Source organism: Passer domesticus, chromosome 3 (assembly GCF_036417665.1).
Source record: "Passer domesticus isolate bPasDom1 chromosome 3, bPasDom1.hap1, whole genome shotgun sequence".
NCBI classification, from domain to species: Eukaryota; Metazoa; Chordata; class Aves; order Passeriformes; family Passeridae; genus Passer; species Passer domesticus.
Window position 1 is genome coordinate 97,477,694 of NC_087476.1, and position 23,373 is coordinate 97,501,066.

At 35.9% G+C, this 23,373-nt stretch overlaps 1 protein-coding gene across 14 annotated transcripts in view; it reads left to right on the forward strand.

Annotated features, from left to right (window-relative positions):
• Positions 1 to 2,187: 2,187 nt before the first annotated feature.
• Positions 2,188 to 23,373, forward strand: part of KIF6 (kinesin family member 6) — a 155,693-nt gene continuing 134,507 nt past the window's right edge. For 6 of the 14 annotated variants that reach the window (XR_010359267.1, XR_010359268.1, XM_064414540.1 and 3 more), the window contains exons 1-5: positions 2,190 to 2,435; positions 3,754 to 3,860; positions 5,886 to 5,960; positions 18,396 to 18,543; positions 21,093 to 21,202. Coding sequence is in view for 12 of the 14 variants with exons in the window: in XM_064414540.1 (XP_064270610.1) it covers positions 2,199 to 2,435; positions 3,754 to 3,860; positions 5,886 to 5,960; positions 18,396 to 18,543; positions 21,093 to 21,202 (677 nt within the window). In the remaining 2 variants the exon portion in view is untranslated. The other 8 variants (XM_064414538.1, XM_064414543.1, XM_064414544.1 and 5 more) reach the window with 7 other exon arrangements.

The window sequence follows — 23,373 nt, forward strand, 5'->3', positions numbered from 1 at the left end:
TAAAAGAGGAAAACATCTCTGTCCTTCTCTGAGGTCTGGACTGTTAAAAGCTGAAAAAGGCAGTTTTGTCTACACGATGGCCTTAAAATTTTTAATGCTGAACACAAAACAGAAGAAAACAAGGGTTTGAGGGCTTTGGCATGATACATGAAATACCAAAAAATATTGCCTCAGCCTTTTTACATTCCATTCATATACCTAATATTCAGAAACCTAATTTTCTGTATTACCACACATTTTACTATAAAGGTTGTACTATTTCTGCCAGTGCTCACATAGCAAACTCAACAGATACTGTACCTAAATTTATGCCAGATTTCAGACTTTAATTTCTGGTCACTTAAGAAGCATTTTTGGTCATGTAAAAGATACATATTTGGCATTTATGTTTTCAGGAGCTGGATGATGAGACAAATTCAGGCTTTGGCCCCTCATCCTGCCCCAGGTGATCTCTGGAAAGATTTTAGTGTTCTAACTTCTAATCATTATTAGAAGTCTCAGCCAAATGGCAGGATAGTTGCCAAGAATAAGTAAAATCTATGAAAAGTAAAACTTTGGCAAAAAAAAAAAAAAGAGGACTTGAAAGTTTGGGCTATTATAAAACTTACAAAGCTGTTTATTTGGAAACATAATAAGTTGCTAGGTGACATAATGGAGCACAAGTCCTTGAATTGCCACGTCCAGTATATATTACGATCAATATTATTTGCTAAATGCAAAAAAAAGGACAATGGTAATGGCAGCCAATTCATTTCAATGCTCTGTTACTTCAGAAGACAATGGCTGACCTCTTTAAAAGATGGAATTGCCAGATCCTATAAGTCACACAGTCACATAATTATTTCAAGTACATAGGTTGCTTGTGTTGTGTGGCGCACTTTCACAGATCCTGGAGCTGAAGAAAGTTGACATATCTTTGGGGTTTGACATAAACGCAAATGACGAAAATCCCTCAAGTACAAGGTGATTTCCCAGGAAATACAGAAAGATCTCACACAGTAAATTTACAGCAAACCAAAACTTTTTATGCCTCCAGCATAAGATATAATGTCTAGACCTGTACATTTTTAGTTAGCTGTCACCTTCATGACTTTCTTGAAAGGCCTTTCTTTTATTCTGGAAGCAGCCTGAATCTAAAGTAGATCCTTGGCTTCTCTGTGCCATAGCATATTCAGACTATCCTATAATAAAACAGTGTGGGCCACTGGCACAGAGTTTACAGCTCAGGCTTCAGGCTGAAAAAAGGCACCTAAACCATTTGCAGAGCAGGCTTGGCCCCAGAAGCAATAGGGTCATTCACCCAGCTCCATACTCCAGCTACTGAACATGGCCAGACACAAAATTAACTGCAATATTGTAATGTCTGATGCCTGACTAATTCACAATCCAGCTAAGCTGCTAAGTAACACAGCTGACTATTAAATGTGCAGTTTTCTGTCTAGAAACACAAAATAGTGTACTGTCCTGCATTGTTTCAATTCTAAACATGCAAGCCAACATTTCAGTTCCCGAAACTTCAATCAAACATTACAATTCTTTCAGAGGTCTGGAACTGAAATTATTTATGCTTCCCTCACAAGTCCTGATCTCTTAGTCTAAATTCATTGAACACTGTATGTTTTGCTTCCTTCTTGGCAGCAATTGTTTCTCTACCTGTAGTCACTTCTGCTTTGAACATCACCTTCAACATCCTCATCCCTACTGACGAGACAATTTTTTTTCATAATTTTGGAGCAATGCTGAGAAGATAATTACTGCTTATTCCATTATCCCATTGCCTGTTTTTCCTTTGCTCTTTATTTAATCACCAAGTAATATTTTCCATTTGTTTTCATTTTTACCCTTTTGACTTTTTGCACTTGACTTTAGATGGTGATCAGCCTTTTTCTATTTTATTCCCTGAAGGCTCACTACTTATGCCTCATACAGTTTCTGAGTCAGTTATTTGCTTAGCTGAGAGAGAAAGCCTTTTCCCCACTGTTTTTCCTATTTGGAATACAAGTTTATCATACTTTTACCATATCTGAGTTAGAGAAATTTCTCTACTCCTCCACAATCAAGTCCCTGATTTTCCACTTAATTTAAATTAGTGTGCTTGCAATCACTGTAATCTGATCCCTACCACTATATCCCACCAAAACTAAGGCCAAAAATACAATCATGTTTGTGTGGCTCTTCAGTAACCACTTCACAGAATAATGGGGTTCTGCTCTTACTGCTCTGAGTTTAGTTCTCATAGCAAGACAGCATCTTTTCCCACTAAAAATTTTGGGTTTTTTCACAACCATTTTCATATTAAAACTAAGGACTTGATGTCCTCAGTGCCTGTAATCATGGCATTTCTCTCCATGGTGTTTCAACTGCATAACGACAGAAGACCTGCTCTTGAGCCTGACACAGGTGGGCTGAGCCGCGAGATCCCGGCGGACAAACAGGTGCGGCACAAGAGATCAGGCGGGGGATGCCCGCAGCACTCCGCATCGCCGGGCCGGGCCGGGCCGGGCCGGGCAGTGCGTGCGAGCTCCCTCCGCTCGCAGCCTCGAAACTCCGGCCGCGGGGAGCCGGCACGACGGGCTGGGCAGGCGGTCACCTGCGGCAGGCGGAGCCCGGGGGCCGTGTGCGGGCCGCTCCGCGCTCCCGGGGGCCGTGTGAGGGCCGGGGGCCGTGTGCGGGCCGCTCCGCGCTCCCGGGGGCCGTGTGCGGGCCGGGGGCCGTGTGCGGGCCGCTCCGCGCTCCCGGGGGCCGTGTGAGGGCAGGGCGGCGCGTGCCCGCCGGCCGTGCCCGGTGACCGTTGCCAGGGCCCGGCGGCGGCGGCGATGGTGAAGGAAACGATCCGGGTGTACGCGCGGGTGAAGCCGCTGGGCAGGCGGCAGCAGGCGGGGGTAGGCTGGGAGCGGAGCCCCGGGGGTGCGCTGGGGATGCCGGGGAGAGGCAAGGGGTGCCCGGGGACGCTCGTTCCCCGCTCAGGTGGGGGCAGCGGGCAGACCACATCCCCTTCAAAAGGCTCGGGCGCCTGGCGGGGGCGGCGCGGCTGGTACGCGGGTGTGTGTGCGGCGAGAAGCTCCTGCTGTCCGAAGCCTTAGGAAGTTCATAAAATCACGAAGTCGAGGAGTTTAGGCTGTAACTGTTGGGGGAGTGGCTGAGGAAGTTCCTCAGCCACTATTACAGAAAGGCTCCGTAGGAAGGCGCTTGACGCGCGTCGCTGGGTTTGTGCAGTTCAGCAGTGTTCTGAGCAAGGGAGGGGAACGCGTTGCTCCCAGTGTACAGTTGCCCTCCCAAGGGATAATAAAAATAATGAAAATGTTCCTCAGGAGCCGTGCATTTAGGTCTCTTAATTGTCTTCTCATCTCACCCTTTGTCTTGTTGTAGCCTTTTAGCCTTTCCCAATATATTGATTCAGATTTTTTGGAGAGGTTTGCACTGGGGGGCCGTGCTTTTTTGCTTTTTTTTTTTTTTTTTTTTTTTTAATAACATCACAGTTATCAAAGTGGTTTAGTAAGCAAATTATGTCAAAGAGGCTGCTCTTTTGTTTCAAGTGTTATTTTGGTGTTTACATGGTGACAGGATAATGCTGTTATGTGCTGGTTTTGTTGTGTAGTGGTTAAGGGAGATCTGCTTACGTATTCAGTGCAATTTGTAACAAGCTTGTCTCCAGACAATTACAGGTGCTAAGCTTAGATGACTGGTGTATCTAAGGGTAATGCTGCTCTGTTGATGATGTTATTCTGTGAATTAATATCCATCCTTTATTAGAGTTATTCCGTTGATAATGAGGAACCTCTGCCCAGTCTGGAGATTACTGTGCCACGTGACTTAGCAGATGGGTTCATCAATAATAAACGAGAAAGCTACAAGTTCAAGTGAGTAGAAGCCTTATCTTTGTACCTTCTGCCTTTAGTGACTGATAATGCTATGTGTAGTAATACAGATCTATAAAATCAGGAAAAGTCTAACTTTAAAATTAAACTATAGTATAGATGGGTTTATTTTTATATAACTCCTGTAACAAGAGCAATGCTTCAGGACAGGCTCTTCACCACAATGGGTCTGATAACATTGTGGTACTATTGTCTGTCCATTGCAAGTCATTATGTATTTCTAAATCTCATCTCAAAGATTCATTTATCAGTTCTTCTATTTTTGCACTTTGTTTTGAATTTGTGTATGAAGACTGAATCAGGACTTGTGTTATCTTGTGATCTAATGAGTCGTTGTAGATTGGCTAAAGAAGTCTTCATGTAAAACATTCCATTTAGAAACTGTTTCAGACATAGCCAAAGCAAAGTAACAAAAACCAGAAACTGTTGACAGAAATAGATCCTTGATTTGAGAGCATAAATATGTTTTAGGAACTTAAAATCAGTACAGCAATATCAAATATTTTTATTAATTCAACATAAAAGCGAGGCAACACTGTAAAATTTTTGTGATGAATAAAGCTAGATATATCATCTCTTATGATGAGGTCAGGACTGTCTTTTTCCAATTCAGTTATGCTTCATTTCTTATGGTAAACAACAAGTAATTTGTTTCTCTATGCTGTTAAACAAGAGAGCTCCACATAAACAACTGCTGCTCAGACTGATGTAGTTTTACATCAGCTAAGGTAAGCTGCTTGAAAAGAGAGGAGCTGCCCTCTCCAAATGGATTCATATGCAACACTACATTAGTTTGCAGATGCCCAAGCCCGACTTGATGAATGCAGCTATTTCTGTCTGACTTTATAATTCATTAAAAACTCTGAGATGCATTTTGAGAAACCTTATGCCTTATTATCTTTAAGGCAATGTGAGAAGAATTGTTTGAGTCAGTTGACTGATTAGCAGGATAGAATAAATGCTTTCATGTTTTGTGTATTGCATTTGTCTGTGGTACTGCATGGGTCAGCATGGTGCTTTTCTACACAACCAGTGTCCCTAAGGCCTTCCTACACACCCTGGGAAGTTCTGTGCAAGAATAGAGTTCCAGACGGGGGAGGGCAACACAGCAGGGCACCAGCAGTATGGGGGCTGCTGGAATGTATGGATGACAACTTCCTGACATACAGTTAAGCCAATCAGGATATTTGCAAACATGGACAAGCTGTCGAGGGATATTAAGCCTGGAGGTAGCTTTGACTGCAGTGGCCATGAGATAATGAAATTCAGGATACTGAGAGAAGGGAGTAAGGCAAAAAGCAGGATCACAATCCTGGACTTCATAAATGCAGACTTTGGTTTGTTCATGGATCTGCTTAAAAGAATTCTCTGAGACACATTCCTGGAGAGATGACCAGGAAAACTAGCTGATTTTCAAGGATCACATTCTCGAGCTCAAGAACAGTCCATCCACATGAACAGAAATGATGCAGAGGCAGCAGGAGGATTGGAACAAATGGTCCCTTCCAACCTCAAGAATTCTGATTCTGTAAAATAACTGCAGATATTTTATATAGAAAGTGACAAAACATAATTAAATATCTTATTGTGACCTATAGTAATTGTGCAGCAGAATGAAGGAAATTGCTTGAAAAAATGTGAGCCTGGCTGTACTGGTGGGATGCTGTATTTGGTTATAGTGTAATCTATTTATCCAGGATTCAGTGTGGTGCCAGTTACAAACACTAATTCTCTTGATAGATTTAAAATACGGTTTATTTTTTTCTAAGCCACATCATTTTATCAGAGGATTTTATTGTACAGATCTTGTCAAAGCAGCTCTGTGTACAGCCTATTTATGTACAATAGCACAACAGCAAGCTGTGGTTAAGGCTACAGGGAAAACATTGTACTAAGTTATGTAAGCCTAATGATGTAAACATTGACTATTACAAACACAAACAAAAATGTATGAATCAAGTACTGTTTTAACATTCTAAGCAATCATTATTTGCTTAATATTTTCAGATTTCAGAAAATTTTTGATCAAGAGGCAAAACAAGATGTGATTTTTGACAGCATTGCCAAACCAGTAGCAGAATGGTATGTTGTTGATCCTGCAAGTAACCAGGGAAAAACTATTTCTGCTTTTGTTGTATTACTTGAAGAAGAGCTGTCAAGTCTTTGTGTTGCTTTTGTAAAATTAGATTGATATTCTAATGTACTAAATACTGACATGTCTGAATCCAGGAGATATACAATCCCCTGAGAATTTTATGTGTACTAAGGTTCCTTTTTTGACTCTTCAAATAGCAATGCTACTGTTGCCTCTGTTGTATAGCGATAGAAATCCATGCCCAATTATTTTTTTTTATTTGTAATACAAACTGACTCCATTGCCATGGAATAGAATTTTCTATATAGTTTAATGTAGAGGTAAACCTAATGAAAATTTTATCCCCCATATAATTTTCATTAAGCTGGGGACTCTCATTAATGTTTGTGGAGATATTCCTAAGTCTTGTCATTGCTTTTGTTTTGACATGTAAGGCAATGCTTTTGACACTGTTTTTTCCCTTCCTCAATTTTTTAATCAAACAATGCTCATATCTGACAGTTTGTAGAGGCAAATAAGACTTCTGCATTCATTGTGTGGATTGAATGCCACTCTGAAACGGGTGGATTTTTCAGTGGAAAATGGATTTTATGCCATTCTCTTTGCTCAGTTTACTGTCTATGTTGAAGTTTGTGCTGGTTTTAGTGTTGGAGAAAATCCCATGCCGGAGGAAGCAGAATTTTTGCATAGTGTTTGCTTGTTTATCAAACTTACTGCTCAAAATCCAGACTCGTAGTGAGTTGGGAAGTATTACTTCAAGTGCCAACTTTGTTCTTATTCATTGTCTGACCTATCTCTTTGTTTAAGCCATGATTCTTCAAGTTATTCCTCAGTCTATTGCACAGGCCTCTGTTTAGCACTGTAGGAAAACAAACAATTTAAGTTGGATATTAAGCCTTTCTCAAGTTGCTACAAGGAAGAAAAATATATCCATCTCTTTATAATTTTATTTTCTTTCTCCCCACCCCTCCTGTTTTCTTCTCTAAAGTCCCACATAAAACAGGTAATTGACAGTGAATTTGAAATTCCATTAGAATAAACTAAATAGACTTAAAAGAATGAATTTAGACTTAAAAGAATAAGCACTAAAAAGAATGCTTATTTTCTCATCCAAAAGATATTTATTTGCTTATCTGACATTATCACATATAGCTTCACATTAACTCATACACTTAATTTTAAGTATTTCTGGATTTAATGTTGACTGCAGAAAAAAAAAAAAAACTTTATCAAATTTTAGTGTGTTTGGAAAGAGAAGTGTAAAAATCTCATTGTTATGTACTATGGACTTAAAAAAGCTCAGCATATCAAAATTAACTAGTAGGAAACTGGCTACTTTTTTCCCTTTGGAGTGGTTTCCTAGAATATGGAAATGCTTTCAAGTTGGAAAGTTCACCTATACAGTGCTCTAATAATCAGGAATAATAATCTCCTTTATTTCAGTGTTAGCTGATGAAAGACTTGTTTTATATATTAATTTTCTCCATTATGTAGGCTTTAGTTTCAGGGTTTAGATATTTTTTTAAGTACTTGAAAGTACTTTAATGCTATTAACATCAATGCTGTTTAGGTGGACAACTATCCCTAAATAGTAGAGTCTTTGTCTTTAATGCTGAAATTGACTTACAAACCATTATTAATGAAATCAGTATTGTCTGAGAGCATTATAATGAGGTAAAGCTTGTATTCTAAATTGTGCTTGTGTTGTTACTGATAATTTTATGTGTTTTTGTAATAGAATTGATAATAATTGAAGTATGTTAATGTTTTTTTATCCACTCCCTTAACTTTTTACCTCTTTGTAGACAAAAATATAAATGTCAAAATATATTCAGAGTAATGAATTCCTTGGCTAATGGAATTCTGAACTGGGCCTGAAATTTGTTTCACTCTGTGGTTAGTGATACCATTTCCTTTTCCATCATAGAATAAGAATTGCCCTATTTCTCTTAAAGACCACAATTTTTCACAGCAAAATGTCCTTCATTATTTGTTTCTTTCACAGTCAATATTCTCTTGCATGAAAAAGCTGTTGCAAGTGCACACATTTCTGTTGTTGGAGTCACTTTACTAAGGGAACAGTTTTTGTGTGTGTATTGCCAGTGAAAAGAAATAGCAGGAAAATATTAATGAAATAGCTCAGTAACGTTTTGAGGTTCTTTGTCATGAATTCTTACAGGCCTGAGGAAATTCAGTTAGAGACTTGAATGCTTAGGGAAAAAAAAAATCTTGGGCACTGTTTAAACTAAAACCAGAAAGATTTTAGTATCCTGAGCATTGCCTTTCTGTTTTGTACTTGGATGGATGGAAACTGGATGCAACTTTCTTTTCTTTTTCTTTTTTTTTTTTTTTCCTTTTTAAGTAGGTTTTCTTTGATGTTGGGCGACTACTTCTCTTTTTGTAAGTCCAGTTACATTGTCATCTTGCCTGTGGTTTCAGAGGCACCAGACATTAGTTTGTTTAATTTGCTTCTTCAGTCAAAAGTGCCAGCCTCTGCAAACCATTATAAGCTTATGACTTGCTTGAAATTTATTAGTTTTTTTCTATCCTTGATTCATCTCTTAGGCTGTTTCTTTTCCTTCTAATTTTAAATATATACTCTTGATAATATTTTTGTGCAGTTTATGAAGCAGCACAAATTCTGTTACCGCATCAAAACCAGAGAAAATAAATAACAGCGTACTTTAAATTTTGCTAATGACTAAGCATTGCTTTAGCCTCACAACTAAACAAGGCTACTCTCAAAATATTTCAAATATTAAATATGATTATGTATGCAACCAGAAATTAAGTAGAAAATGTTAACTGTTTTGAATTAGTTGAGTTTTCAGTTCTAATTTGAACTGAAAACTCAGTCAATGTTTCACTATTAGATTTCTTGGTTTTTTTGAAGAATAACATTTGAAAATATTTTCTCTTTATTTGTCTCATGGAAATTAGAAATAGCTCAGCTGTTTATAAACCTAATGTCAATCACCTGATCTTTTGAAAACTCGGATGCTCACATTTCTGCTGGTTCTGGTTTCTTCTCATGTGCTATATTTATTCTAAGAATTAGCGTCTGTAATATATAAACTACTTCAGGTTACTACCAACTGGTTTCATGGATTTTTTTTTTCTGCTGTGTATTCTTACTGAAAATGTAGTAAAAACATTTTTATTAACAATTATTCATTTTATACCTGGATATATTTGTCATACAATATTTAATGCAGTGATCTGCCTCACCGAGACCTGTGGAATATATATGGAGCAAAAGGACACGTTTTTTCCGATGTCATCCTGAAAGAAATATAGCCTAAACTTTCCCTCAAATTGAGAAATTAGTAATGCTTGCTATTCTTTCTCAGAGTACAATTATGAGGCAATAAAAAGTGAGAAGTGTCATTGATGTTTCTTCTCAAATGACCATTAGTTGCTTGTTTGTTTTGACATAAATTGTGCCATTTAGAATTGTCCAAGAAGGTTGCTTAATTTAAGTTACAGTTTGACAGCTTTGATTCCGAATATCTTTGTGTCACTTAGCTGTTACAGTTTATGGTGAAATTCTAAATACATTTAGAGATCTTGGTTGAAACAAGAAAATGCATTACTTTTTTTTCTGTAGGAAAACTGAATTTTTAAAGGAAACTTACCTGCACTAATTTCTCAAAAACAGCTACATGCACATTTGGAAATCAGTTTTGTCTCTTAAATATGAGGCATTACCAATTTGGATTTGTTCCATAAATCTGGCAAAGATAGGAAGAAAAAAATAGTCATACTGAGATACTTTATTTTAATTAAAAGAAACTTTAGTCTGACCTCCAAGTGTTAGAAATATGTGAAAGCTATGTCTCTGTGAAGACAAATTCTCCTGAAAACTTATTTTTCAGATCCTTGAAATTAAGTTCTTTTTATCTTCAAGATAATTTGGAAGGAGGAGTTGGTGGAGTAGGGGTGGAGAGGGCCAGTTTTCCCAGGATTTGGTTAATTTATTTTTTAATGTCAATTAATTTAGGTTTCATGAGATAGAAGGAAGGAAAATGAGGGGCACTGATTAAAAAAAATTCAGGTCTGTAAGAACTGAGATAAAGAGAGGGCCAACAGTATCCAAATATCAGAGATACTGGTGTCTTCTGCTTTTTTCATCAAATATTTTGTAGTATTGAATATTTGTTTTGACCACATGCCTTTATGTTACTGCTCCTTTAAAGTGAAGATGGCAGAACTCAGATAAAAATGAGAATATGAAGCCAAAATAAACAAACAATATTAAGTAAGTTTTTAAGATCAAAGTGTTTTCTTGTTCTCAGGATTTTCTCTTACCTACTTAAAAACACAGAATTTAGTCTTCCTTAATAAGGGTTTTTCATTGTTTTATTTTTTCATATTATGAACTTTGTACAAAACTTTCACTTTGAACTTTTTCAACCTATTAGAATAATTAAGTAAGAAGGGGATCTCTGTAGGTCATCTCGGCCAATCTCCTGAGGAAAGCAAGTCTGGCTTCTAGGTCACATTTCTCAGGCCCTCGTCCAATAGAGATTCAAAAATATCCAAAGATGGGAATCCCACAATCCATCTGGGAACCTGTTCCAAGGCTTAACTACTCTCACTGTGAAGAATATTTTCCTTATACTCACTTGGAGTTTCTTCTCTTGCCACTTGTGACCACTGCTTTGTGTTCTACCAGTGTAAACCTCTGGGAGGGGTTGGAGTCCATCTCTAATGATCTATTGCATAACGTGGTAATTAGGTACGTGTAAGGCTTTCTCTCCTCTGGGTTGATAGGAAACAGTTCACTTGGCTTCTTGTGCATGACATGCTGCAGCCTGAATTCAGTTGATTCTGGCAGGCTCACTCCAGTTTCTTTAGTGCATTTTTCATCTGCCGGGGAGCCCAAAAGTGGGTAGAGAACTCAAGGAGGAGAGTTTATTTTCTTGGTTTTTTTGCCAATTTTGAAGGTTACTGTTCTGTTTGATTCAGCAAAAGCAGTGCAGCAGCAGAGGAAGCAGAGTTCTTGGTTATACTTAGGCAAAAGCCTCCCTAAAGTCTCATTAACAATGAGCACAGAAACAAATGAAAAGTTCTGTGTCCGTAAGCTTTAAATAGAACAAATGATCTTCACTGGAAATTAAAACAAAATGTAGTCAGAAAACCCAACCACAATAAAACAACCTCAGTCTGCTTTCAACCTCTGTCTACTGTCACTGGGTTTTTACCACTATTTATATTGTCTCAGATACTCAAGGACAAAGTACTGAATGATATTTTAGACTCTAGTAACTACCCATAAATTGTCTAGCTCTCACTTGAGGAATTTCTCACTTGAGGAATGTTAGGCAGTTGTAAACATAACATATCTATAAATTTAAGTGGAATTGCTTCCATGAGTTATACTTCTGTATCACACTATATTTAGGAATTAGACAGCTTTCAGGAATGAGACAAGGCAGTAGAGTGACTGGAAGTGCCAGTTGATAGCTCTGTAACAGCAGTCATTTAAATAGGGGTCTGAACTGAATTTTCGAATTAAAAGTTCATATCTCACTGTGCATGTTTTGAAATCACCACTAATTACAAGTAAGTTAGAACATGCAAGTTACTTGATAAGTGAGTGAGAATCCATGAGGGGGAAAAACCACATGGTACTGCTCTCCTCTACATTCATGTGAAAAATTGTCCTATGCTTGATAATGGGTAGTTTCTCCAAGTCCAAAGTGCAGAAGAGACCACATGTCATAACTAATTTTTCATTAAGCCAAAACTGGTTTACTTGAGCAATCATCATTACATAAGTTCTTATGTAACAACACTTGGTTTATTAAGTGGTATCAATGTTTTACTGAAAGTGGAATATATAAGGAACCTTTGCTTCAGCCTTCTGGTTTTCTGTTATAGGTCTCTTTTTCAAAACAAGAGACATACAAAAATTAAGAGTATTCCGTGTTAATTGGAAAAAATATTTGTAGAATGTCTCTTGGGAATTTCTAAGGTATTTGATGTACTTTTGATACATACAGATAAGTGTAAATCCTGTAGTGTGTTCAAGCATTTACAGCAGCAAAAATTTGCTACATTAAATTTTTCTCCTAAAATTCAGTTACCTATTGGAAAGGTAGTTATTGAATTGAATAAGGTGTGGATCATGGTCTTACTTAATACTTTCCAGGTAGAGAAGTCTTTCCCACTTGAGGGAAAGTATCCCTTAGTATTCTGGTTAGAAAAAATACTAAAAGTATTCCAATTCCTGTCTCAAACACTGTTGTTGGGGGAGATTTTTTGGTAGTGTGTGTCATAGCTGGAGGTAAAATGAATATTTTTAATTTATCCTATCATGTTGCTGCTGTAATACGATTAGGTTTATTTAGCAGTGGTATCAAATCAACCTCCTTAGTCAGCTGTGTGCACAAACCACCTTTTACTTGGAAAAAGTGTGATTTAAATCCTAGGCAACATAAAGGATATAATAAATGCTTTCTTTTTGTTTAAACTTGTTGCTGTTTAGCTCTGTAAGATGAAGCACAAACTGTTGTGTTGCTAAAAAAACAACAGTAAATTTTCAGGGCTTGATCAGAAAAGAAGCATTCAATTATTTGGGTAAAATGTAAGAACAGATCTAATCCTTCTCTAAATTATAATCATCTTGAAGAGAACATATAATTTGATGATAAATTATAATGCAAAATAAAAGAATAAAGAAGATTTAGACATGCAATAAACAATAATTATTCATACTTTGGGAGTTGCTTGCCTGCAATTTATGCTGTTATTTGCTTTTTTCCCATGCACTCTGTCTTATTCTAATTTCCACCATGCAAAATCTTTTTGCACAGTTTTGTGTTTTTCAATGATATTAACTTTGCTAAAGAGGCTTTCTTCTTGCATAAATATTCCTTGAGCTCATAATACTTGGCAAGCAATCATGATGTTTCTTCATCAATATTTTGCTTTAAATCAGCTTTTCTTACAGTGATCAAAAAGACAAGACAAACATTTATCATCCCACCCACCTTAAGATGCAGGAAACATATGTAGATGTGGTTACATAGATGTACATGTTTACATTTCCAACATATTAAAAAACTGAATGTAAGAAAAAAATGGTTTTTTTATATGTGAAACTTCATATGACTTGACCGCATGTATTTTCACTGAAACACAAAAATAATTATTAAATTTAAAAATGTATATTTACCAAGTGTTGACATAATTACCATTTATGCTACAAACTGTGGAAATATTGATATTCTGGTATCATGAATTAAATCTAAAATATTGATATGTTTAGTTCTGCTCTCTTTGAATTTGCAACTGACTTTTTGGGCCTTTTCTTGGTAGTCATGAAACAGATCTTCCACACATTAATAAGCCATGAAGACAGCTCAGTATATTAAATAAGATTGAAATACAACTTTTTGCAGACCTATTGCATGTCTGTGTTTTCCCTGAAATGTCATGTTTTTTGTGCAACTCTAACAGAATTTGGAGTCTTGGCCAGGTTTCTTTAAGATTCTTATATGCAAAAATTCAGGCCTATGAGATTTGTTCCCATTCATTGCATCTTATTGTTCACAGGTATGAACTTCAAGTCAGACTTACTGCTCATTCATGTGGCAAATTAAGTTGTCCTTGACACATTTAAATTGGCCCATGTTTTCCAGATAACCACATATTCCATGTTTCTATGAGCCGTACAAGCAATGCCAAATGAACTGTTTGTTCGGAATAGACTTTTTAATATATATTATTCTTTTCTCATAGAAAGTAAGTCTATTGCAAAGTGATACAAATATATGCCTGCGTGTTTTAGTGAATAATGAAAATGATTCCTCTGAATTCTGTAATAGAATGAAACAAATATACAAATTTAGAGAAGATTTTAGTCATTGTATTTTAAAGGTTTTTTTCTCTGTAGTAGGTCTAGCTTGGTATCGATAAAAAAGCAAGACCCTCCAGTAACTCTGGCAGTCACAACTTTGGTAAAATATGCTAGAGACAGATCTCTTCAACAGTGTTTTAGCTAATCTGTCTGGAAGTTGTCCATGAACTTCTGAACAGGATGCTATACAGTGTTGTAAAAGCGCATGAAAGATCATTTCTGCAAAGCCTCTCCTTGGATCGTCGGTCTTTGTGTTTTGTTTCAGGTAGTAAAGAGACTACTTATTCAACAAAATGTCCCCTTAACCGTGCCAAAATTCATCCTTCAAAGAGACAAAAAAATAGAAAATTATGGATATTCGGATGACACCAAGGGGCCATGACTGAAAATACACTTTTAGTGTATGATTTTTATTTATGCATAGTTTTAAGTCCTCACATGACCACCATCACTATCTGTTGTATTTCATTTTTGTGGGGGGGCGCCCCCGGAGGGCTCCCTAGGCTGTGAGTTCGCTGGTAGCAGCAGGCAGGCAAGGAGACTCCACACAGCTTCTGAGGATGCTAATTAAATGAGGGTTTATTGGGGGTCCCATCCCTGGGAACAGCATGGTTACTGAGGGAGAAGGGGGGAAGGGGAAGGAAAGGGCGAGCCTAGGGGATAGAAGGGCCAAGAGGGGAGGAGAAGGGCTAAGCGCGCGACTGGTCTCACTCGCGCGGTTTAAGAGGCAGATTGAAAGTGGGCGCAGAATCAGACTTGGGCCAATGGGATTACAGATACTTGATGGTTCAGGGCAGGACCACAGGCTTAGAATATACCATACATTTTGGAGGGGTGAGACAGAGCATACCGTTTAAATAAAATGCAATACTACAACTATCCATGTGAACCTGTGTGGTTTCAAATACTAAGTTTAACAAAAACTTGGGGCTTCTGTTCAGAGACTCTGAAGAGCAAAGATGCAGACTTTATCTGTGGGAACTAACATTTGCAAAATAGGTTTTGCTGAAAAGGCAGAAAAAAGCTGCTGATTCTCTACCGACCCTTCCCAGGCAATAATCACTTTCCTTGCTGTTGGGGACAGCTATAATTTGCAAGTGAGCATCTTTGAGCATCCTTTTGGTGGATGCTGTTTAGAAAATATGCTCTTCTCCTGTCATAATGGGTGTTGCCAACTTTTTTGGTACCTGCTGCAGTTATATTTCAGGATGAAAGAGACAACACATATATTTTCTGCTCTCTATACTGACTTCTGGCATCTGAGGGATCTGTCACTTTGCCAAAGGTAATTAAGCAGTGTAGTTTGATGTTGTTTTCTTAAACAGAATTTTGTGGGTGACTAACAGTTTATAAAAGTTATTGAGCTTCTTTATTTTCCTAAAGGAATTGTGTATCTTGGGTTGAAAATATTATGTATAAATCTTAAACTTCTTGAATATTTAGTAAATAGGTATTGATTTATTGATTGTTTTGGATTGGTCCATCTGCATATAGTTGCCCTTTCACTGTTAAACTCTCTGGGAAAATGAACTAATAGATTGATGGAGTTTTGATGGGGTTTTTTGCCTTCAAGTACTTAGAAGTGAAAACGAGCAAAGTGTGTCTCCAAAAAGTATTTCCTATGGTGATGAGTTGCCCACAAGGTTCATTGCTAAAACATCCTCTATGGCCATTGATTCCAAATGAAATTACTTTAAATAACTTCATTTGGAATAAGACACATCAGACCTGGAATTTTTACTTAATCCATGTTATCACACACAGACCTTTAAAATTGACATTGATGAATAGTCACACTATTATACTTAGAATGATAGTTATATATCTTCAGTTTTGGAATATGTTCTTTCATAAGTTTATACATATGCACAAACCCTTAACTTCTGTGTAGTTCATAAGTTTAATTTTTTCTCCACAAGCCAACACAATAGAAGCTTTACATTTTCACTGCATCGTCCTCTCTACTCTTTTCAGGAGGCAAGGTCATAGTGTACAGCTTGCTTCCGAGTCAAAGGAGTTTGTCAGTCCTGCCTGAACTCCTAGTCCCTTGTCTCTTATTTATGAAAGTGTTTTACTTCTCAGTCTTAGAAAGGGAATTTGTTCTCCATCCTGTCCTCATGGAGTTGCATGTTGCTCTTAGAAGGCTTTGCCAACAGTTTCACTGGTATTATTGGTAGTCTTCTTTCCTTATAGGCTTCCTTAGCACCTCAAGCAGGTTTAAATTGACTTGATGGTAGCTGTAATACACTCTGAATGAAAGAAACATGTGCTGTAAATATGGACAAGGGGCAGATATTTGTATATGTAATTGTACACACACACATATAGATACTCGCACATAAGTTTAAAAAGTAAGGTTGACCTTTAGCTCAGAATTTAAAGAGCATAACTGTGGAATCAAAATCATTTATGTAATGCAATATTAAGATAACCTATAATTGCATTGGTTTAGAAGAATGCATTATTGACATGGATATGCTCACATTTTATGAGCTGTCAGGTTTTTCTGGAAAACTTTTCAGAGCTGTGCTGATGCATTGCAGAAAATGTAAGAATATATAAGAATCAAATATCAGAAAGAAAACTCACTGACTTTTGCAGCTGTTTTGGCAGCATATGGTATGTGATGTTTTATCCTGTGTTTACATATGAGGTGATTATAACCAACAACTTTTTCTGGAGGAGTTAGAAATTGGAATGCCAACATGTCGAGTTAATAGTTTGCAACCAAGTTTATTAATTTTTAACACATTGCAAGACACACCTTTAAAGAAGGGAAGGAGTAAGAAAATTTAACAACCCCAGTTGCCAGATCTGAAGAGCCAGAGGACTGTTTTTTAAGAGCTGAAGAGCAACTATACTGCATCAGACCAAGGTTCCATCGGCAGCACTGTGTTGTCTCTCACAGGGACTAACAGACAATGCTCAGAGGAAAAAAATAGAGTAAGCATGTAGAGCTGCCTCCTGCATGTATCGTCTTAGTCGTTAGTTATTTGTAGTTTAGGGACTTGCTGATGTCTCTGTGATTAGTAGCACTGAAGAAAAATGTTTTGGTGATTTAGTCCAATCTTTGCTGAAGCCTGTGTGACATTTTATTGTCCAAAGAAAAGAGTTGCACAGCTTAAGTACAGTTTGGTTGAAGAATCATTTCCTCTTCCTAGGTTTGAATCTGCCGTGTCTGAACTTCTGTTGATACCCCCTTCCCTCTGACAACTCATTACTGTCATCAGCATACAGATATTGTGACAGTGGGCACTAGGAATTCCTGAGATAGATTAATTAGGTGTTTTATCATAATAATTGTTTTGATTTGTAACATCTGGAATCTAATATCTATATATATTCCATCTTTGCTTGTTTTGGGAGCAGATGTTCACTGTAGCTCCTTTCAACATGTTTCTGTTTTTGTCTTTGACATCCTACTGTAATGGATTAAAATAAGCAATTTGGCAACTACCCAGGCCTTTAAATAAACTTTAATAAGTTGGAGAATCATTGCATCTCTTATGGCGCCAGACCAGCAGCTATCTATATACTTTTTTCTTTTCCTTTTACACAAGGGTTGTTTTCCCTCTTTTTATTTATTAAAATTGTAGCTAATTTATCATTCTTTCTTTAAGAAGATGCACAAGATTTCTTCTTTAAGCAAAATGCACAAGAATAATTTTTGTTCTTCAATCTGTTGAACAAAATTGGTAGGTCCTTAAGCATAGTAAATACAACCAAAAATTTAAGGTGATTAAGCTTACCTACTGTTAGTGGAAATAAGGTGGAAGTCAATGGTGGCAGTGGTGAATTGAAGAAAAGTATTTGAACTGGACTTTCATTAAGCACTTCTGCAAACAGAAATAGGAGGTGTGAAAAAGATGAGTCTGAATGCCATTTCATGCTATGTCATTAATAGCTATTTTGTCTGTTTTATGGAAGCTTCTTGTACAGTCATAATTATAACAGAAATGTTTGCTATTACCAAAGTGGGTTTATGTGTTTTCATACTAAATGAAGATTTTATTACACTATTTAAGCACAGGTTCTCCTGCATACCCTTTTCAAAGCATAGTTGTGTCTTCAGTATAGTCATATCCTTAGAATAAAAGCAGGACCCAGGCATAACAGCATCCTTACATGAGTTTCTAACCACAATAGAGTTTTCTCTGTTTTCATTTAATGAGGTCCTATGTGAAATATTTCTTGATTCTTCTAGTGTATGAATGGCCCAATTCCTGACATCTACAGTCTTTAAAGAGATTAAATATCATCCTTGCAAAAAATCATCTGCCAAACTAAAAAGTATGAAAAAGTAGTGTAAATAGTAATAAGCATGATCAGCTAATAATGGATTAAGTCAAGGCATCAAGAAATCCTTCCATTCTTGATAGTTTAAATTCTATAGAATCTAGAATATATCTATTAAAGTGTACTCTTGTATTACCAAAGACAGTTGCTATGTAATTAAGAATTACTGTTAATTGTATTTTGGTTCTATACAAAGTTGATAATGGACAATATGTTCTGCCTTAAATGTTAATTATATTCCTTTTTTTTTTTAACTGTATAGTGTTTTGGCTGGATACAATGGAACTATCTTTGCATATGGTCAGACAGGCAGTGGCAAAACTTTTACCATCACAGGAGGAGCTGAACGTTACAGTGATCGAGGCATCATTCCCAGGACTTTATCTTATATTTTTGATCAATTGCAGAAGGTATGGAGCCTTATTTTCTGTTTATTTTTAATGTCTGATTTCAAATACTTAACTATTGCTAATGGTTGTTTTTATAACTGTGTTAGTGGAAGTCCTAAAACTAATGCTTAGCAAAATATCTAACTTGACACAGTATTTACTGTGTGCAAGAATATATTTGTAGTTGTTTTGGCTACCTGGTTTATTGCAATAGTCTGAAAAATTATGGGCATCATTGTGGGGGGCTTTTGTAGTTTTAAAACCCAGGCTATTTTTAGTTCGTGGAGCATACCTTCAGATGACACAAGCAGTTCTCCTTGTCTAACACTTATATCAGCTCCACTCTGGTTTTGTATTGCATGCATTGCATTTCGTTTTGACTTATGTGATGAAATGAGTAACCATACTGACTTTTTTTTTGTTATGTTTATTATGTTTGTGAGAAATTTAATTTTCTTTTAGTGTCTGAAATACTTACATGAGTCAACACGGTCAATTATTCCAGTACTTTTATAATTATAGGAGAAAGAGAAGAGAGGAAGAGAGGAGTCTGGTGTAATTTATGTTTTGTCTCTTCATTTATTTCACCAGGCCTATGACTCATTAATCTTCACATTTTAGCAAAGCTATTTAATTAAGCCAATTTAAATATGATTTGACGTTAACATAAATCATTCCACTGTACATTTATGCTCTTTCAGTCGTGTCCTATAGAGTACCAATCTGTTTGCATGAGGGTATATGGCTCAGTCACATTAATATGCCCTGTGTCAGAACGGGTTAACAAGAGTGAACAATCACTTTGGCTCTTTGGAAGTATGGCTTTGGCAGGTAAATGTACACAGCATGTGGCAGGTGCACAGAAACTTGCCATTATGTGAATGGAAATGAAAAAAACACACATGATCATGTTATCTTAGACTTTCTGCTGCACTCACACAACCTCCATGGAGGACTTTTGTTGTGGAAACTGAGCATATTTATTGTCTAATTGCCAGCAACAAACAACATTAACACACCAACATTCTTTTCTAATGTTAATTATATAATAAAAACAAAATAAGATAAGAAATAACTAGTATGTTTGTCAAATTCTCAGCAGAAAAATACGAATGTTTCCCACTTCAGACTGGGTTTTGGATCAAAAGCTATACCTAGCTACACTTATAGGGCTATTTCAATTTTCCTGCTTCCAAATCATTGTTTCACATAATTGTTTTTTCTTAGTGCATTTTAAAGGATCTCTTCTTAGTGCTTTATCTTTCCTCTTGCCTTTTGTTTTGTACTTTCCCCTGTTGCACTTCTTTCTACCTACAGCTGTGGTTTGGAAGGCACTCAAATAGCGGAGAAGAATCGTTTGCCTTCTAACCCTAAGCAGGATGAAAAAGGAGAAAGTGAAATCAGGGATATGAAATACAAGACTTGTTAAGCTCTTACTTGGACAAAGACAGCACAGTTTGAGACCAAAGAAACAAAACTGGAGAACTAAATGAGAAGGAAATCAAGCCCTTTGTTTTTAATAACATCTCCTTTTAATTTAGCAATTCTCCTATTTCCATGGCATCCTGTTTGAACTGTTCCTTACTACATTTTTTCCATCCATCTGTAGTGTATCTTTCAAATTATGTCCCTTGAAATAGTGAACTGTCATAACCAATTAAAAAACCATGGGAAATAATTATTAAATGAAAGTGACTAGTTATATCTCAAAGTATTTTGCAAAAAAAAAAAAAAAAAACAAAACCTGCAGTGGATTGAATTATTAAATTTCAACTGTGATATGAGTGCTTTCCCAGTGGTTTTGTCTGCTGAAAAGAAGTGACTGATTTTTTTTCATTCTCTTTTATTTCTTTAATTTTGGAAATCATGGCCCACTATTTTGAGGTTTATGTTGTTTGGATTTGGCTTTGAGGCAGGGGAAAACTGTCGTCAAAACTCAGTTGTGTTAAATTACTTTTTGGCAATGTAATTTACCAAAAGAATTGTGATTGTAGAGAACAGCTGACATCATATACAATGCTCTAATGTTATGAAGAGAATGAAAAGCAGTATGTCACTGATGTTTATAAACGAAGTAAATCTTATTGTGTTGCTGTTTTTACTTTTGCTTTATTTTTTTAAGCACAGTCTTTCTATCCATAATATGAGCATTTACCTCATTATAACTTTTTTTTAGTGCAGAAGTGAAAAATGTCATGTTGCCTAGTTCTGTAAGCAACTCCCATGTTCTAAATATGGACAGACTTTTTTAAGTATACAGAATCAATTAAAAATCCCAGACTAAACTCATGGTAATTGTGGGGGTTTGTGGGGGATTTTTGTTTTAGTGAGTGTAGTGTGTGTGTCTCTATTTCGATGGGAGTTTTTGTGGAATTTCTTTTTCCCTTTCTTTTTCTTGGGTCTTTATGCATATGGTAACACGTAACATGAAAGTATAAGAAATTGAACATGTGCACTGTACTCAGAAAAAGAGACAAAGTGAAAAAGTGACCTAGAAGCCATAGAAATAAATGTGGCTTCTAATCTACCTCTGACTTCTGTTTATAATACTATTTATTTTTCTTATCCAGGATAGCAGTAAAGTGTACACAACTCATGTTTCCTACTTAGAAATCTACAATGAATGTGGTTATGATCTGCTGGACCCAAGACATGAGGCCTCCAGAATGGAAGATTTGCCGTAAGTCATAAATACAGAAAATCATCAAAACCAAGAGGAATAATTTTTATATACATTGTTTACATTGTACATTGTTACATTGTTCAGGGACTTTTTGAAGCTGTGCTACTGATCTCAGTGTTAATTTAATCAGAATACTTTGTTTTCATAATTTTGTCAATGATGCCTAAATAGTCTGTTATTTTGTGTGACAGTAGGGAGTAACTGAAGGTGAAAGGATTAAAAGTGTTTGTTGCTATTATGCAGAAGAGATCTCTTGCAGCCACTGACAAGGAGAAGGTGCACTTGTTTTTCTCAGGGCAGCCTGTCTCTTTGAATGCCATGTATGACTGTCTGTGACAGGGACATGTAACAGTCAGTATTTCCTTGCAACGATAATAAGAAAATCTCCCTGCTTCTATTTGGACCTTTTACTTCAAGGATAATTATTTTTCTAGAATATGCAATTATGAAATAAGGTAAGTTACAGCTAGAAAATAGGCCACAAGTAGCTCCAAAGAATAGTATATTTTCTTCAGAAAAGATGGTTGTTATAATAGTAGTCATTGATCAGACACTAGCACCTAATGAACAAAGGTTTGCAGATCATGAATGCTCCAGTTGGTGAAGTTAGATTTCTAATTTATAGGAAATCCAAATCCTAGTCTCCAAGTCTGAAATAATAGTTTATAGTCTGTGTTATTTTTAAATAGTTAAGCAAACACTAAATAGGTGTGAATAAGTGAGTTGTTTACTGGATTTGCAAGTGCCCTGAAATAATGCTGGAACCATGAATTTTATCACTCAACATGATAGTAACAGACACTTGTAAATACCAATGAAATCACTGTTGATACAAAAGCAGGAAACATGCTGAAAATTTTCAATGGGACAGTAAAAAAATCAGTTGAACTTTATTTTGAAATAACTAATTGTGTTGTTCACATATTATTAAACCATTTTATTTATGAAAAAAATCTCTACAACACATTATTTTATTGTGTTTAAATGGAGTTTTATTTTTCCACACAGTATGGGGTATCTAGGATATGTATGTACAAAATAATTTTCAGGGTTGATCTTTATGAAATGATCTAGTCTAGAAATTAGGAAGGCAGCAGACAAATGCAAAGTGTGGGACTGGGCTGTGATTTGGTCTAATTGTTTTTGTTTCTTTACCTGTAAAATGGAAGTAAAATGTATTGCTTTACAGCATATCAGTGCTATAAAGACTGTGTGTCATTACCTGTGTCTTTCATGATGAAGTTTAGGATTCTAATCTAATTTATTATATGCTTCCTGTGGCATTCAGAAAAAAATTTTAGTCAGAGGCTAATTTGGATAATATAATTTAGTTCTGTATCCATTTTTGCATGGATGAGAAATAGTAAATTGTGTGTTACACTTTTTTCTACTTATTAGATTTAATGCTATTAAGTTATTCAAGTTCATTCCATTATTAATTTCGTATATTAAGTTATTTGAAGTATTTTATCTGAACTCATTCCATATAACATTTTATAAGAATGAATTTATTCAATTCAAAGAAACTGAATTTTAATAATATAATTGCAGCTTTGAAACAGATATTTGGGGTCATATGCTCTGGAAAATATCTTAAAACTAGGTACTGAATATTTGCTAATAATTGTGATTTTCAGAATCCTTCAATTAAGTTTATGTATAGTGATTCAATGAAACTAAAGAATAACTCTGTATTGTGTGTAAGGTTATTTTAAAATGTAAAAGTTGATGGATAATTTGAATGTAAATTAGGAATAAATCCTGCTGGGATAATCATAATTGCCTGTAAACTCACATAGTGTATACTACTGCAGGATGAGTTTTAGTAAGATAATAAATTTTTCTCTGCAGAGTAATATTAATAAGTGCTTTAAGGTTTTATTGCACGTGGGCATTATTTCCACTACATCATTTTTCAATAAAATATGTTCTGTTAACTAAAACTATACCTACATGACTCATGTTTAGTATGTGCAAAAGTATTTAGTTAATAAAATATATTGTGTTTATTTTTTAATATTGTAGTCTGGGGATTCAAAACTTAAAAATTTCTAGTGTCATTCAATCTAAAAAGGGAGTAAAAGTTGCAGGAATAGGTAGTTGCATTACTAATTATATTTCAATTGCTTGATTAATTTTCTTAAAAGATAAAGTAGAGGTTACTTGTA